Source organism: Monodon monoceros, unplaced genomic scaffold, assembly GCF_005190385.1.
Source record: "Monodon monoceros isolate NGI ecotype Baffin Bay Population unplaced genomic scaffold, NGI_Narwhal_1 Super_Scaffold_18, whole genome shotgun sequence".
NCBI classification, from domain to species: Eukaryota; Metazoa; Chordata; class Mammalia; order Artiodactyla; family Monodontidae; genus Monodon; species Monodon monoceros.
The window spans coordinates 135,454,483-135,468,532 of NW_021703774.1; the positions used below are offsets into that span (position 1 = coordinate 135,454,483).

General features: G+C 49.5%; 1 protein-coding gene across 2 annotated transcripts in view; it reads left to right on the forward strand.

Annotated features, from left to right (window-relative positions):
* Window positions 1-11,451: 11,451 nt before the first annotated feature.
* Window positions 11,452-14,050, forward strand: part of PARS2 (prolyl-tRNA synthetase 2, mitochondrial) — a 5,864-nt gene continuing 3,265 nt past the window's right edge. Inside the window, exon 1 of one of the 2 annotated variants that reach the window (XM_029227168.1) lies at window positions 11,452-11,483. Coding sequence is in view for 1 of the 2 variants with exons in the window: in XM_029227167.1 (XP_029083000.1) it covers window positions 13,139-13,204 (66 nt within the window). In the remaining variant the exon portion in view is untranslated. Of the gene's footprint in view, window positions 11,484-11,652; window positions 13,205-14,050 lie in introns of those variants that run through there. The other variant, XM_029227167.1, reaches the window with a different exon arrangement.

Genomic DNA, 14,050 nt, shown 5'->3' on the forward strand with positions numbered 1-14,050 from the left:
CAAGGTCACACGTAAGCATGGGAAGAACCAGACCTGCCCCGTGTGTGCTGTCTCCTGGGACACAGCCCTTCCTGGGAGATGTGTCATGGGTAGTCTAGAGTTGGGCCTGTGATCCCCAACGCAACCTGTCACTACCCTGCTCCCTCCCCACAGTGTACTAGTCTCCCTGCTCGAAAACTGCCTTACTTCTGTGCCTTTGTACATCCCATTCCTCCACTGGCTTTTTTCCTGTAATTTCTATCCCAAGTGCTAGGCTCAAAGGTGCCTCCTCCAGGAAGTCTTGCCAAATCCTCCAGCTCTCATTAATCACCGTTTTGTGCACACTCTCAAGGTATTGTGTCCCTCTGCACTGCTTATATCCCCTTGTCCTTGCACCATAATGATGTCACCGTGTCTGCTGTCCCCATTCAACTCTGGCTCTTTACAGCAAGGACCACGTCTGATTCAGCCCCATGACCCAGCACTGAGCTTGGCACGTAAGACAGGCTCAGTTTTGGTTGTTGAACTGAGTAAACTCACAGCAGGGACGTGGCTACGTCAGTCCCAAACAGGCGACTCCATCACCAGGTCCACAAGGGCTGAGGTTGGGGCCAGGTCTACCACCTAGGGAACTTTGCAGGCTAGAGCTCAACCGGAGAGCATGGGCTGTCTTTCCACCTCCTCTCCAGCTTTAGACCAAATCCCCAAATCTGCAGCTAGGATACTGAAGCCCAGGTAGGGAAACTGAGGCAAGAGAGCAGGGACTTGCCCAAGGTCAAGCAATGAATCAGTGACGGATAGAAGCTCGAACCCCACCTCCAGCCCCTTGGGCCAGTGTTCGCTGCCCTTGGGGCTGCCTCCTTTGCCAAGTTCACTTCTGTTAAGTCCAGGAAGACCACAGGCCTACCAGTCATTCACTCAGCATTTATCGAGCACCGGCCAAGTGCCAAGCATAGTGCCAAGCTCTGGGGCTACTGTGCAGAACAGAATAGACCCTGCCCGGGCCTTCAGGGAGCTCACAGTCTAGAGCATGCAGAGCAGGTCATGCAGGACCTCGTGGGCCACAGTGGGGACTTTGGAAGACCAATGGGAAGCTCTCGGAGGTTTAAGCTGGCAGAGCTGGCTACTCCACCCTCCACGCTGTTCACACTCATTCTGTGTTAGCGGCCTTTCCCCAGCCCAGTGCGGAGGAGAGGATGGCTGTCCCTGGGGCTCAGGACGTGTCCTTGGCCACGCCTCTTCAGCAAGCCCCTGCTGAGGCCAGGCCTGGCAGTCCGCCAGGATTGTGGCTCTGGCTGGTTTGATCTTTATTCAATTACAGCTTTGAGTCCTGTGGAACACCCCTGCCTACTGGGCAGCTGGGAGGACAACTCTCTGTCACACAGCTGAAGCAGCAGGAGCTCCTTAGGGGAGCACTGCAGAGTAAAAGCCTTAATGACCCCATAATCGGAGTAATGAAGATGAATCGCACCTTGTGCTGCCTGCCCGTTCCTTCCTCTGTGTCTAGCAGCCAACATCAGGTGCTAGAAACTCCTGTTTAGCCAGCATGAACTAGGCATGTTAAAGATCATGAAAACAGGTAAGATTTTTCAGTTATAGGTTTTTAGAATCTCAGTATTGAAAAGAACCTTAATCATCACCTCTTCCAACCTCTCCATCTAAATCAGAGCTCCTCTCAACAGTGAGTGTTCTGAAAGGAGTATCTAAACCACTTGCATGCCTCTGGCAGACAGGCAGCTCACTACCTATTGATGGAATTAATCCATTTCTTAACAGTCTAAGTTTTCTGAGTTTGTCCTTTTATTGAGCCGAAACCTTCTTTTATGTAATTTCTATGTCTTGATTCAAGTTCACCTTTGCCACATAGAACACAGACCCTAATAAGCAAGGTGACCTTGATCAAGTCACTTTGCTCTGGCTCCCATTCTCACTTTATGTTGTGGCGCCTATTACAGTGTTTGAATTGTTCAGAAGGTGGCTGGCTACTCTGCCCACAGCCTGGCTGAGCTGTGGCCTGGCCTCTAGCTGCCAGTGCCCACCCTGGAGCCTGCACAGAGCGGGTGCCAGCAGATGAAAGCAGAACAGAACAGGTCTTCTCCCGTCTCTAATCAGGCCCCAAGGGAGCACCCTGTGTAGATGGTGGTGGCTGGATGCCAAATGAAGTGAAATATCTCCTTTTCTCAGGCTGTTAACGTTTTTTCTTGTTTAAGGAAGGGGAGGATAATGACATTTAGCACTTTACAACTCAGCAGTAAAATGAGCAGATGGAAACAGATCCCCAGCATCATGGGCATGCTTCCAGCAAGAAACCCTCCCCGGCTCTGGCTCTGGCGCCGCGGGGCTGAAGTTACTGGCAAGGTTTGCTGAGGGGGTGAGGGACACCACCTGCTTGCTCCTGCCCTGGCTCCTCCCCCAGGCAGCCTCTCCAGGCTGCACATTGGTAGTACCGGCCCCCACGTCCTGCTTCCCGCCTCTGCTCACCCTGTTCCACTTACCTGAAGGACCTTTCCTATCCCCGGGTCTGTTTGGACTCTGACCTCTCTAGTTTGGAGATGAGGACGAGAAGCAGAGGGGGGTGTTCTTGGAGAGAGTGGTGAGCAGAAACTCCTGTGGAGCTGTGGAAAAGCTCCAGCTGGCCTCTAGATGGCCACAGAAGAACAATTTGAGCAGTGAATATTCCCACAGGGAGGTTAAAAAAAAAAAAAAACATCATTATCATCATCAAGACTATTTACTGAGAACTTGCCATGGACCCGTCCCTGTGGCCCATGTTTCACACGCCTCACCTCACTTAACCTTCACAAGCCCAGGAGCTATGTATCAGCATTGTCTCCATTTTACAGATGAGGAAACTGAGGCTCAGAGAGGTTCAATAACTTTCCTGAGTTCCTCCCACACTGCCTTGATTTTTAAAAAATATTTAATTTATTTTTGGCTGCGTCGGGTCTTAGTTGTGCAGGCTTTTTGTTGTGGCGTGCAGGCTTCTCTCTAATTGCGGCGCGCGGGCTCTCTAGTTGTGGCACGCAGTCTTAGTTGCCCCGAGGCATGTGGGATCTTAGTTCCCTGACCAGGGATCGAACCCATGTCCCCTGCATTGGAAAGTGGATTCTTAACCACTGGACCACCAGGGAAGTCCCCCACACACACACCCAACACACTGCCTTGAATGGCAGACAAGCTAAAGAGTACGAACGAATGGCTTTTTAACTATTTGGGGTTTAGATTAGTTTCTCTCCTACCACATATGTTGCTCTATAAACTGCACACTTAAAAAATCTGAATGCACTTTTCATATTTATGTTCCCAAACCAGTCAATAGCTCTATGCTTGGGCTTGTTCTATTTTGGCATGTAAATTTTTTCATTAAATTGCAGCTCCTCTGTGAGTTTTATTTGTCACCCACAAAGTAAAAGAAACAAACCTAAGAACCCCTACTGTGGTGGAGAGCTACTGCTTCCATCTGCCCAGTGCCCCTCCCTGCTGGGAATAGAACCTCTCCTTCCTGGGCTACTAAGCGCTCCTTCCCCTCTCTGAGTGGTGGCAGAGGGCTGCCAATCAAAATACCCCACCCCCTGACTGCAAATGCAGACACGTGATCCAGGTTGGGCCAATCAGAGTCCTTCACAGAAAGTTTTCCAACTGGGTGCAAGGGACAGAAGATGCTCTCTGGGGACTTCCCTGGTGGCTCAGGTTAAGAATCCGCCTGCCAAAGCAGGGGACATGGGTTCGAGCTCTGGTCCGGGAAGATCCCACATGCCGCGGAGCAACTAAGCCTGTGCACCACAACTACTGAGTCTGAGCTCTAGAGCCTGCGAGCCACAACTACTGAGCCTGAGCGCCACAACTACTGAAGCCCGCGCACCTAGAGCCGGTGCTCCGCAACAAGAGAAGCCACTGCAATGAGAAGACTGCACACCTCAACCAAGAGTAGCCCCCACTCGCTGCAACTAGAGAAAGCCTGCGTGCAGCAGCAAAGACCCAACGCAGCCAAAGAAAGAAAGAAGGGAAGGAAGAAAGAAGATGCTCTCTGTCTGTCTGTCTACTGCAACAGCTATTAGCGACTGTCCCTGTTAGGATTAGGCTTAGCTGTGGGCATCAAAGACCTGAAAACAGTATCTTAAACAAGATGGTGTGTGTTTATCTTGCAAGGCCAGCTCAAGTATCACCTCAGTGCCCGCCATGCCCCCTCTCTGCTCACCAACCTGGTACCCACTAATGTCATCCTACTGCAAGTTCCTGACACTCTCCACCTGGCTGGAAGCACTGGGTAGCAGACACCCCTGGGAGCAGCCTTCAACCAATGGGGAATGGAAACTGGATAAATACCTGAACCTTATAAACAGGGGTGGGTGGGGGGATAAGATAATTTGGAGGAATGTGGGATTGAGACCCAGTGGTCCATAGCTGTAAGCTGCCCGTTCATTATCACACACTGTATTCATTTCTGGCCCTTCTTTCTCTCATTTCCCTACTCTCCTACCAGTGTTTCCTGAGATCACCTCCCAAAGAAACTGCCTGCCCTCGAATCCTTGACTCGGGGCCTGCTTCTAGGGGAGCCCAGCTTTAGACACCCTTGAAGTCCTCCCTCATCCCAAGAGAAGGACTCTGCCACCTCCCAGTACTTGCATGGCACCTTGTTTGTACCTCTAATACAGTACATCATGACCTACCTTGTTGTATTTATTAAGTATAAAATAGGAAGGAATAAGCATTTATTGAGTACCAGTCCCTGTACCAGGTGTCTTGTGCTCATTCATTCACTTATTCACTAATTAATTCATTCACCAAATCTTTATTGAGCATTTATAATGTGCCAGACAATGATTTAGGCCAGGCATTGGCAAACTGTGGCCCACAAGCCAAATTAGGCCCACTGCCTGTTTTTGTAAATAAAGTTTTCTTGAAACACAGCTGCGCTCATTGTTTACATATTTTTATGGCTGCTTTCATGTTATAACAACAGAGTTGAGTAGTTGTGACAGAGATGACATGGCCTGCAAAGCATAAAATATTTCCTGTCTGGCCCTTTGCAGAAAAAGTTTGGTGCCCCTTGGACTAGGCACTGGGGCTCCTGCAGTGAACAAAACAAACAAAAATCCTGCCCTCCTGGATGGAGCTTACATTCTAATTGGGGTGGAGTCAGGTGGTAGAGGGGGAATGTAACACAGTAAACCAAAACCTAGATATTTAGTATGTTAAATGATGATAAATGCTACGGAGAAAAAAAGTAGGGAGAGAGAGAGTATCAGGAGTGCTGGGGAGCAGGGATGGGGATTGTGGTGAAAATTAGGGTGTCAGGAAGTCCTGGCTGTGAATGTGACATTGGAGCAAAGACCTGAAGGAGGTGAAGGAGTGAGCCATGTGGACATGGTGGGGAAGAGCCGTCAGGTAGTGGAGCAGCAGACAGGAGGGCCGTACTGGAGTATTAACAATAGTTCATCCAATATTGAGCGCTATGTACCAGGTGCCCTTCAAGTGCTTTACATACATAATCTCATTTAATTACTTAAAAGTCATCATCTCATTACACATTTAATCTTACAAAAGAATGATCTGAATATATTTCTATTATTAATATTAATACAGAGCTTTCAGTTTACAAAGTTCTGTAATGTTTTTCACTTGCTCCTCATAGTATTTCAAGGAGGTTACTGACCCCATTGTAGTGCAGCCAAAGACCAGAAAGGTCAAGTCCTTTGCCCCAGGTCACACAGCCAGTAAATGCTGGCTCTGGAAAGCAAACCCCTCTCTGTTTGGATCCAGAGGCTGCCTTCTTCTCTCTAAGCCACCAGCCTTGGAGGGCGTCAACTCTACCTGGTCCACTCACACCTAACTCAACTCTGCACCAAAGAGAAAAGGCAAAGGCTTGTTGGAAAGAACTCAATTCCCATCATCCTTCCAGATGAGGGTGACCAGGTAAACTGCTGGAGTAACTGCTGGAGGTAAACTGCTGAGTTACACTCAGAACTCACAGACGTGATTATTCCCTCTGTCCTGGGGCATCTACATTGCGCCCCAGACTTCTTCTGGCTCTGCCAGTGCTCTGCAGCACTAACCCAAAGCAGGGGCTCAAAAGGGAGTTGTTGGTTGACAGATTAACTGTTGCTGAGAGTTTTGTTTCATTGCATTTTTAGCAAGCCTTTCTTATGAATTGAGGGAATTATTTAGAAAGACATTAATTCAGCAAATATGTACTGAGATTTACTATGTACAAAACCTTTCTACATAGTAAACAGATTTACTGTGGCAGGGCTAGAGATGAACAGGACATGGGCCCTCCCCTCTGGGAGCTCGCAGTCTATGGCGGTGAGGAGATAAATGTTTTGCATGTGCTACATGCCCAACTCTGTGCCTGGCATTGTGCCAGCCAGGGCACTTTCACCATTAAAAATAATTGTAATAAGGGCTTCCCTAGTGGCACAGTGGTTAAGAATCCTCCTACCAATGCAAGGGACACGGGTTCAAGCCCTGGTCCAGGAAGATCCCACATGCCGCAGAGGAGCTAAGCCCGTGCGCCACAACTACTGAAGTCCATGCGCCTAGAGCCTGTGCTCCACAACAAGAGAAGCCACCACAATGAGAAGCCCGCGCACCGCAACTAAAGAGTAGCCCCCGCTCGCCACAACTAGAGAAAGCCTGCGCACAGCAACAAAGACCCAAAACAGCCAAAAATAAAATAAATAAATTTATTTAAAAAAATAATTGTAATAATAGCAAACATTATCGAACCCTGGCTATGTGCCAGGCACTGTGCTAAGCCCTGTACCTGGGCTAACTCCTTGTACCTCACCACAACTCCATGGGGGAGATGTCACTACTATCTTCGGGATGAGGCATCTGAGCCTCAGGGAGGCTGAGTATCTCACCCACAGGCACACGGTAAGTGGGTGACAAAGTGAGGATTTGCACTCAGGTCTGTTTGCCCCACCGCATGTACACACTCATGTGACACACCTGAGACAGAGAATGGGCCAGAGGAGAGACTCAGACAAAATGTTGAGGGGTCTCAAGAGAGGGGGAGGCCCTGCCAGAGGGGACTTCAAGGGAGGGTTCCTCAAGAGGATGCCATTGTGGTGGTCGCCAAAGAGTGGGCCTCCAGCAGAGGGGATCCAGTCAGACAGAAAGAGTCTGTCTGGGTGACTGCTCCCACAACTTTGGATGTATGTTTGATACAAATAACATTGGAGTCTCTGAGTGGGGAGATCAGGCTGTGCATCAAACAGACCTGGAGATGAATCCTTTCTCTCCCTGTTACTAGTTGTCTCGACCATGCACAAGCTAACCAACCTTTCCAAGCCTTGGTTGCCTGATCTGTAAAATGGACACAACAGTGATATTTGTACTGCATGGGGTTTTATTGTAAGGACTTAATCAGACATGGGTGTAAGGTGTTTAATACAGCCCATGGTACATAGCAAGGGCTCTACAAATGTGAACAATATGACGTTTGGTGCCACACTCTTCAATTCTGAAGAATCTTGATTTAAAAAATGAGGCCCCCTCCCCAGCCTGCTTCTGGCCTCTAATCATCCTAGACTTGGACAGCGAATAAATGAACGAGGGGAATTCTGGGCCCAGGGGGAAGAGGCCCCCTGGAGAGAGAAGGGCATTGGCATCCCGCACTGTAGCCAGAGAGGGGAGTCTGAAGGAAACCGAGGCGGCAGCAGAAGGATGGCTGTCTCCTTATGGTGGCCGAGGGCAGCCATAGGGTCCCCGGAGTTGGAATGGGCTGGAAGAATGAGCCAGTTGCTTTCAGTTACATCTCTCATGAACCCTTCACAACAGCCTTACGTGGTGTTCTGTGTTACTGATGAAGAAACAAGGAAGCAAGAGGCCCAGGGTTGCACAGCTGGGAACTGGCTGGGCAGGATCCCCAGGCAAGGCCACCCTCCCACATCCAGTCCAGTCTGTCTGGGCCAGGCTGGGCTAACAGGATAGGGGGTGGGCTCAGGAGTCCAACAGGTGGACTGTCCCAGTGGTTCTCTGGAGTCTGTCCCCTCCTCTCCCCCACCGCCCCAGTCTGGGCCATTACGGGAGTCTCCCATCCAGCCTCTCTCCCCATCCTCTTCCTCCAGCCTCAGTTCACACCTCAATCAGGCAAAGAAACACAACTGACCACGCCCTTCCCTGGTGTAAAACCTTTCCATTGCCCACAGAGCTCCCTCTCACACTGGCCAGCGCCCTAGGCAGAGGAGGCAACCATCTTCCTGGAGTGACAATTACACTTGTTTTCCAAATATAACAAATATATGTTGTAGAGTGGAATGCAAAATACCCAGGAATTTTTCTCGGAAGAGGAGCTGTTTTGGGTTAAGCCTCAAAACAGATGTGTGTATGTTGGCGGGGGTGGGGCAGGAGAAGTATCATTCTTCATAGAAAAAGTTTCACTGGCCTCAAAGATGAGAAACTGGCAGTCTGGTCCAGCAGGCCCTGGCACAGTGGCGCCCACTGCCTTTCCAGTTGTGCTTCCCTGATGCCTGGGTGTGCTCTGTGCTCCAGCCAGAACTAGCTTGAAGCCTTTTTCCTTACTTACTGTCCCTCTGACTAGAATGTCTTCCTAATCTTTTTAGCCTGGAAAGTTCGTAGTTATCATTTAAGGTCCAATTTCACGCCCCCTCCTCCAAGAAGCCCTCCCTGATCCCACCCCCTTTTTGCAACGCTGCTCCCTCAGCATCTTGCTCTCCCCTCTTCATAACGTCTTACCACAGGCTGCCGTGACCACCACTTTGAGAGACAGCCTCTTCAGGAGGTTATGAGCAAGTTGAGGTCAGGGAGTTCACCGTGAACTCGGCCTTTGTTGTTCATTCAGCACACACTTAGAACCTCTCTGTGCCAGGCCATGGGTTTGGTATGCAGGGACGACTCAACCTGTCCTCGGAGGAGCTCCGATCTGAGAGAGAGACAAACCATCCATTCATTTATTGATTGATATATTAAAACAAGCAAAAAGCAAAACCTTTTGCTGAGCCCTGACTGGGCCAGGCCCTGTGCTCAGGGCTGTGCCTGCCCCCAAGAGACTCCCAGTCTGGCCAGCAGCCGGTGGAAACCACTAACAGCATGGTGAGTCCCCAGGGCTGTGGGGCACCAAGGCAAGTGTGCGGTCCTTTGCTTTTGCTTTGTCGTAGATGACAACGAGTGAATGAATGAATTTTTCTTTTTCTTTTTTTCTGTTTTAGGGAACTTGTGAGGTTTTAACCATGAATGGACTCTCTAAATCAAGGCACCCAATTAATGACTGATCAATTAATTGATTGAAACGTCACCCAGGAAGTTGCTAGCAGAGAAAGGGCTATATTCTGGTCTCCACCACCATGGACTTTCTCAATGGGGAGCAAATCTACTCTGACCAGGGCTGGCTGGAGTGGACCCTGCAGCTCCCGGCTGCAGAGCCTCCTATAAACTCCCGGTAAAAGGCAGCAGTTCTGGCCTGCCTCCCAAGAGGGTCATGAGCATTAATTAGTTACCATTGGTAAAGTGCTCTGAAGATGTGGGGATGTTTAAACACGGCGAGTCATTAGGCCTCTCCACACCACTATGCTCTACAGCCGGCAACTGCTAATTGAGAAATAATTAACACCTCAGGGTGCAGAGGATGGATGCCTGGCTTTTTCAGGGTTGGAAAGGATGTAATAAAGTACACGAGCAGCAGGAAGAAATATAAGGCTACTTTGGATCCTGAAATATACTGGAGATTATTCAACTTCTGCCCCCAGAGAAGCATGGGGACTGTTGCCCCAGTAAAACCTTTGGGACTGCATTTCTTGGGAAAGCCCCGAGCACAGTGCTGGGCTGCAGAGGCTGTGATGCTCTTAGAGCAAAAGAGCTCAGGTCCAGCCCAGGTCTGCCTGGCCTTCTAGCTGGTGAGCAGATGCCAGTTGTGGAACTCACCAAGCTGTATTTTCCTCAGCTGTTAAGACTGGGATTATGACATATGTCTACCATCCCCCCACCTGGCACCGGGTTGTCTGATGCCCTTCCTCTAGGTCAGCAGATCTAGCCCAGGCTTCACGTTAGGATCACTGGGGACTATAAAGTACCAGCATTGTGGGGCTGGGACTGGGGGCACAAGGTGATTCCCAGTTCAGTCAAAGTTGAGAACCACTGGTTTGGTTTGTGTATCAGGCACTGCATTGGGAGCTGTGGGAAATAAAGTTGTAAACCCTACCACACCCCATGTTTCCCTCACACCAGCTCAGTATTTCCTGATTCTGTGCCTGTGAGTTGTCCTGGACATTTCACTCCACTCCCATTGCCATTCTTGCGCTGCTAAACCCCACTCATCCTTCAGGCTCAGCTTGAAGCTCACCTCCTCAGGGAAGCCATCCTTCCCTGTGCTGCCACAGGACTGTTCTCAGCCCCCATTACACCACTGATCGCACAGTGTTTTTCCTGGTAGATCCTGGCAGGCTGAGAGCTTCTTGGGGCCAATAGCAGAATCACCAGTGTCTTGCACTGGGTCTGGTAGATTTTAGGTGCTGAATAAACTATAGGTGTTATCAGTTAGGTAGAGTTGTATGATATGCAGCTCTCACTCAGGACATTTGCACTTCTTCCTTGTGTCTGAAACATACTTCCCCCAGATATCTGCAAGGTTCTCTCAACTCCTTCAGGTCTTTGCTAAAATGTCACCTTCTCCACCAGGCTTTCCCTGATCCTTCTATTTTAAATGGCAACCAGTCGACCTCCAACCCTTTCCCTTCCCTAATTAATTTTTCTCCATAGCATTTAACAACATCTGACTAACGGATCCTGTCATTATGTAAAATTTTGATAACTTGTTCACGATGTCAGTTTTTGGTTTTTTTAAAAAATTTAATTGCATTAAAATACCACTTATCTTGAGTTCTTTGGCCTTCCCTTAAATTTCATTGTATTGGATTATTGACTAGAATGTAAGCTATACCGAATGCCGGGAACTTTGTCTATTTTGTTCACTATTCCCAGCTTCTACAAGCGGTTGGTACGTGGTAGCTGCTCAAAAAATATTTTGTGAAAGTTTGATTTAGTGTCTTAAAGATTAAATAAAGGTGTCTTATTCCAATTGTTTAAATTTTTTAAAATTTATTTAAATTGATAGCCTGTAAAATCATAGGGTAGATTCGAAACCGAATGGCCTACTGTTGTCATGGTTACACTATAGCCGGCGGTTCTCCTATTCAGAGAGTGGGGCGGGCCCTGGCAGTGGGCGGGAACACCAGACTCAAAACCTAGAACCGAGGCCTTGATCATAGAGTTACACCTCCCTCAATCCTAGAGAGCACTTCCGGGACGGTGATTTACTTATTGCTGCGTAGGCCAACCTATGAGCCCATTCTCTCTCCTTGCCTAAGTTTCCGGCGAGCAATTCATTGGCGTCTAGAGTGGGGTGGGGCCAGTCCCCGTGAGCGCGGTTTTGTGATTGGCGGGAAGGACAGGAGGCGGGGCTTCGTGCAGGAACGCCCCTGGCGCAGGCGCGGTGGCCCGGCGCGGCGGTCCCTGCGGGGTCGGCATTCGCTGGGACTACGGTTGGTGATCGTGGGTGACAATGAGGGCCGGGGGCTGAGGGACGGGCTGAGGGAGGGGCTGCGGAATGAAGAGAGGGCTCGGTTCTGGACGCGGAGACCCAAGACCGTGGTGTCCGTTTTCCCACGTGCATCTCGTCATTGGATTGGGGCGGGTCCCCATCACAAACTCTTGAATAATACTCGTCTCCTAGTCTGTTTCCTCCGTTGTGAAATTGCAGGACTTCCTTGTCTGCCTCGGGTCGTGACTGGGAACTTGTTAGAAATACAGATTCTCTGCCCACACCCCAGACTTATTGAATCAGAAACTCAGGGGATGAGGCCCCACCATCAGTGTTTTAACAAGCCCTCCAGGTGATTCTGATGCTTGCTTAAATTTCAGAACCACTGGGCTACCGTAATGTAGCAAGCTGTACTGAGGGCCTTCTCAACCCAAGCTGAGAAAGTAAGAGAAAGAAAGGAGGGGGTGGACTTGAGAGAAATCTTGGAGACAGACTCAGTTGCTTGAGGAGGAGTCAGGGGTGAAAGAGTTTCTGGCTTGGGCCACGGGCCTGAGGTGGGACCTTAAGTGATGGCTCCAGGTGACAACCACGTGTGCCCTGCCTCCAGGCCTGCACTTTTCCGCGCAGTCACACTAGGGCTCTGTGGCCGTGCCTTCCAGCCGTTTTCAGGTCATAGGCCACATAGGAAATGATAATATTTGTACAGTGCCCAGGGGAAATGGATGAAGCTGCTTGAGGTTGGAGGAGACCGGCTGGAGGATTGAGGCTGCTGGAAGCTGGAGGGAACCACCTGGGGGGATTTGAGCTTCCCAGAGCTGAGGGAAATTAGTAACCTGTTCTCAGCATACTGCAGAAGAGCTTTGTCCCATGGGATTTGCTGAAGATTAGGGGTGCTCACTAAATTTGGCAACATAAATCAAGAAGCTTGAAAGAGTTTATACCCTTTGACTCAGTAATTCCGTTCCTGAAGATCTCTCCCAAGTATATAACAAAAGAAAAGAAAGCCTTCTGTTGTAGATTACATACAACAGAGAAAATTAACAACTCTGGAGAATCATTTTTGATCTAGTCGGTCAATGAAATGTTGTACTGCCCTTAGGAATGTGTGAATATTTTGTAAAATCATAAAGAAACCTACGTGCTCATTCATTAGACAATTGTCTAGTAAGCCCCTGCTCTGTGCTGAGTGGTGAGCCAGTTAGCTCCACAGAGCTGACTGCCTGGGGGAAGACCCAGCCGAAGGAGCAGTAACTCCAAAGAGTGATTGGTGTTTGATAGGGGATCAGGGGCTGCTGCAGGAGAAGCTGGTCTTTGGGGTATGGGGAGTGGGTCAGGAAAGGCATCCTAGAAGACAAGGTGGCACTCCTAAGGCCTGGAGGATGAGTAGATGTTGGTACGCAAAGGGGAGAGGAACATTCTACGCAAAGGGAACTGTGTTTTAATAATGAATGTGCTGAAGCTGGAGCACAGAGAGGGCACTGGTGAGAGGAGGCCAGAGGGGACCAGCGGCTAGCTCACATGGGGCCATGTGCACTGTGAAGGTGAGAAGGTTAGACCTGATTCTAAGGGTAACAGGAAGCTGTTGGAGGATTTTAAGCAAGAAAAGCTGTTGCTGTATGTGTCTTGGAAGTATCCCCTGTGGCTACGGTGTGGAGAATGGATTGGAGGAAGGTGGGCCTGGAAGCTGGGAGCCCAAGTGAAGAGGCTGTTGCAATAGCCCAGGTGAGAGATGATGGTGGCCTGGACCTGGGTGGGGGCTGTGGAGGTGGAGAGAAGGAACAGAATCAAAAGCAAGTGAAGCAGTAGGAATCACAGGGCCAGAGGGGTTGGTGAAGGTGGGGCACAGAGGGAGCTCAGAGTGGATGAACCTGCGTTTCTGTTTTGGACAAAGGGTGGCTTGCACTACCATTCAGAGTGACAGGCAGCGCTGGACGGGGAGCAGGCTTAGGGGGAAGATGCCAAGCTCCCTGTGGGGTGCTGAGTGTGAAGTACTCATGCAGTGTGTTCTCTAGGAGGCAGTGGGATGGGTAGATGTGAAGCTTAAGAGGCACAACGTACAGAATGGAGATGTTGACTCGGAGCCATGACCATGTGGCCTGACCAGGGACTGTGTGCTGTGAGGGGGGAGGAGACATTAAGGACATTGAAGGCATGGGTGGGGTGGGGGCTCGTGGGCAAAGACGGCTCGCAAAATAGACAAGGGATTGTCAGTAGCGGTTGTCTCTGGGCTGAGAGATTATAGTTGATTTCCTTTCTTTTTTGTTTCTGTTTTTCTTAGCAAACTTAGATTCAGTTCATAGAATATACCAGATACTGTTCTAATAACTTCTTATAACTCTTCTCTAAATTCCCACAATAAACCTATATGGTGGGTCCCTTCATTTTACAGGTGAAGAAACTGAGCACAGAGGAGTTGGGTCACATGTCCCAAGCTACACAGGGTGCAGTTATTGGGAAGCTGGACTGGGATCCAAGCTGCCTGATTCCAGAGCCAATGCTGTCACCACGCATTGGTGTCTCCACAGTATGCTGTTGTATTTTTATAAACGGGAAAAAAAAAAAAAAAAA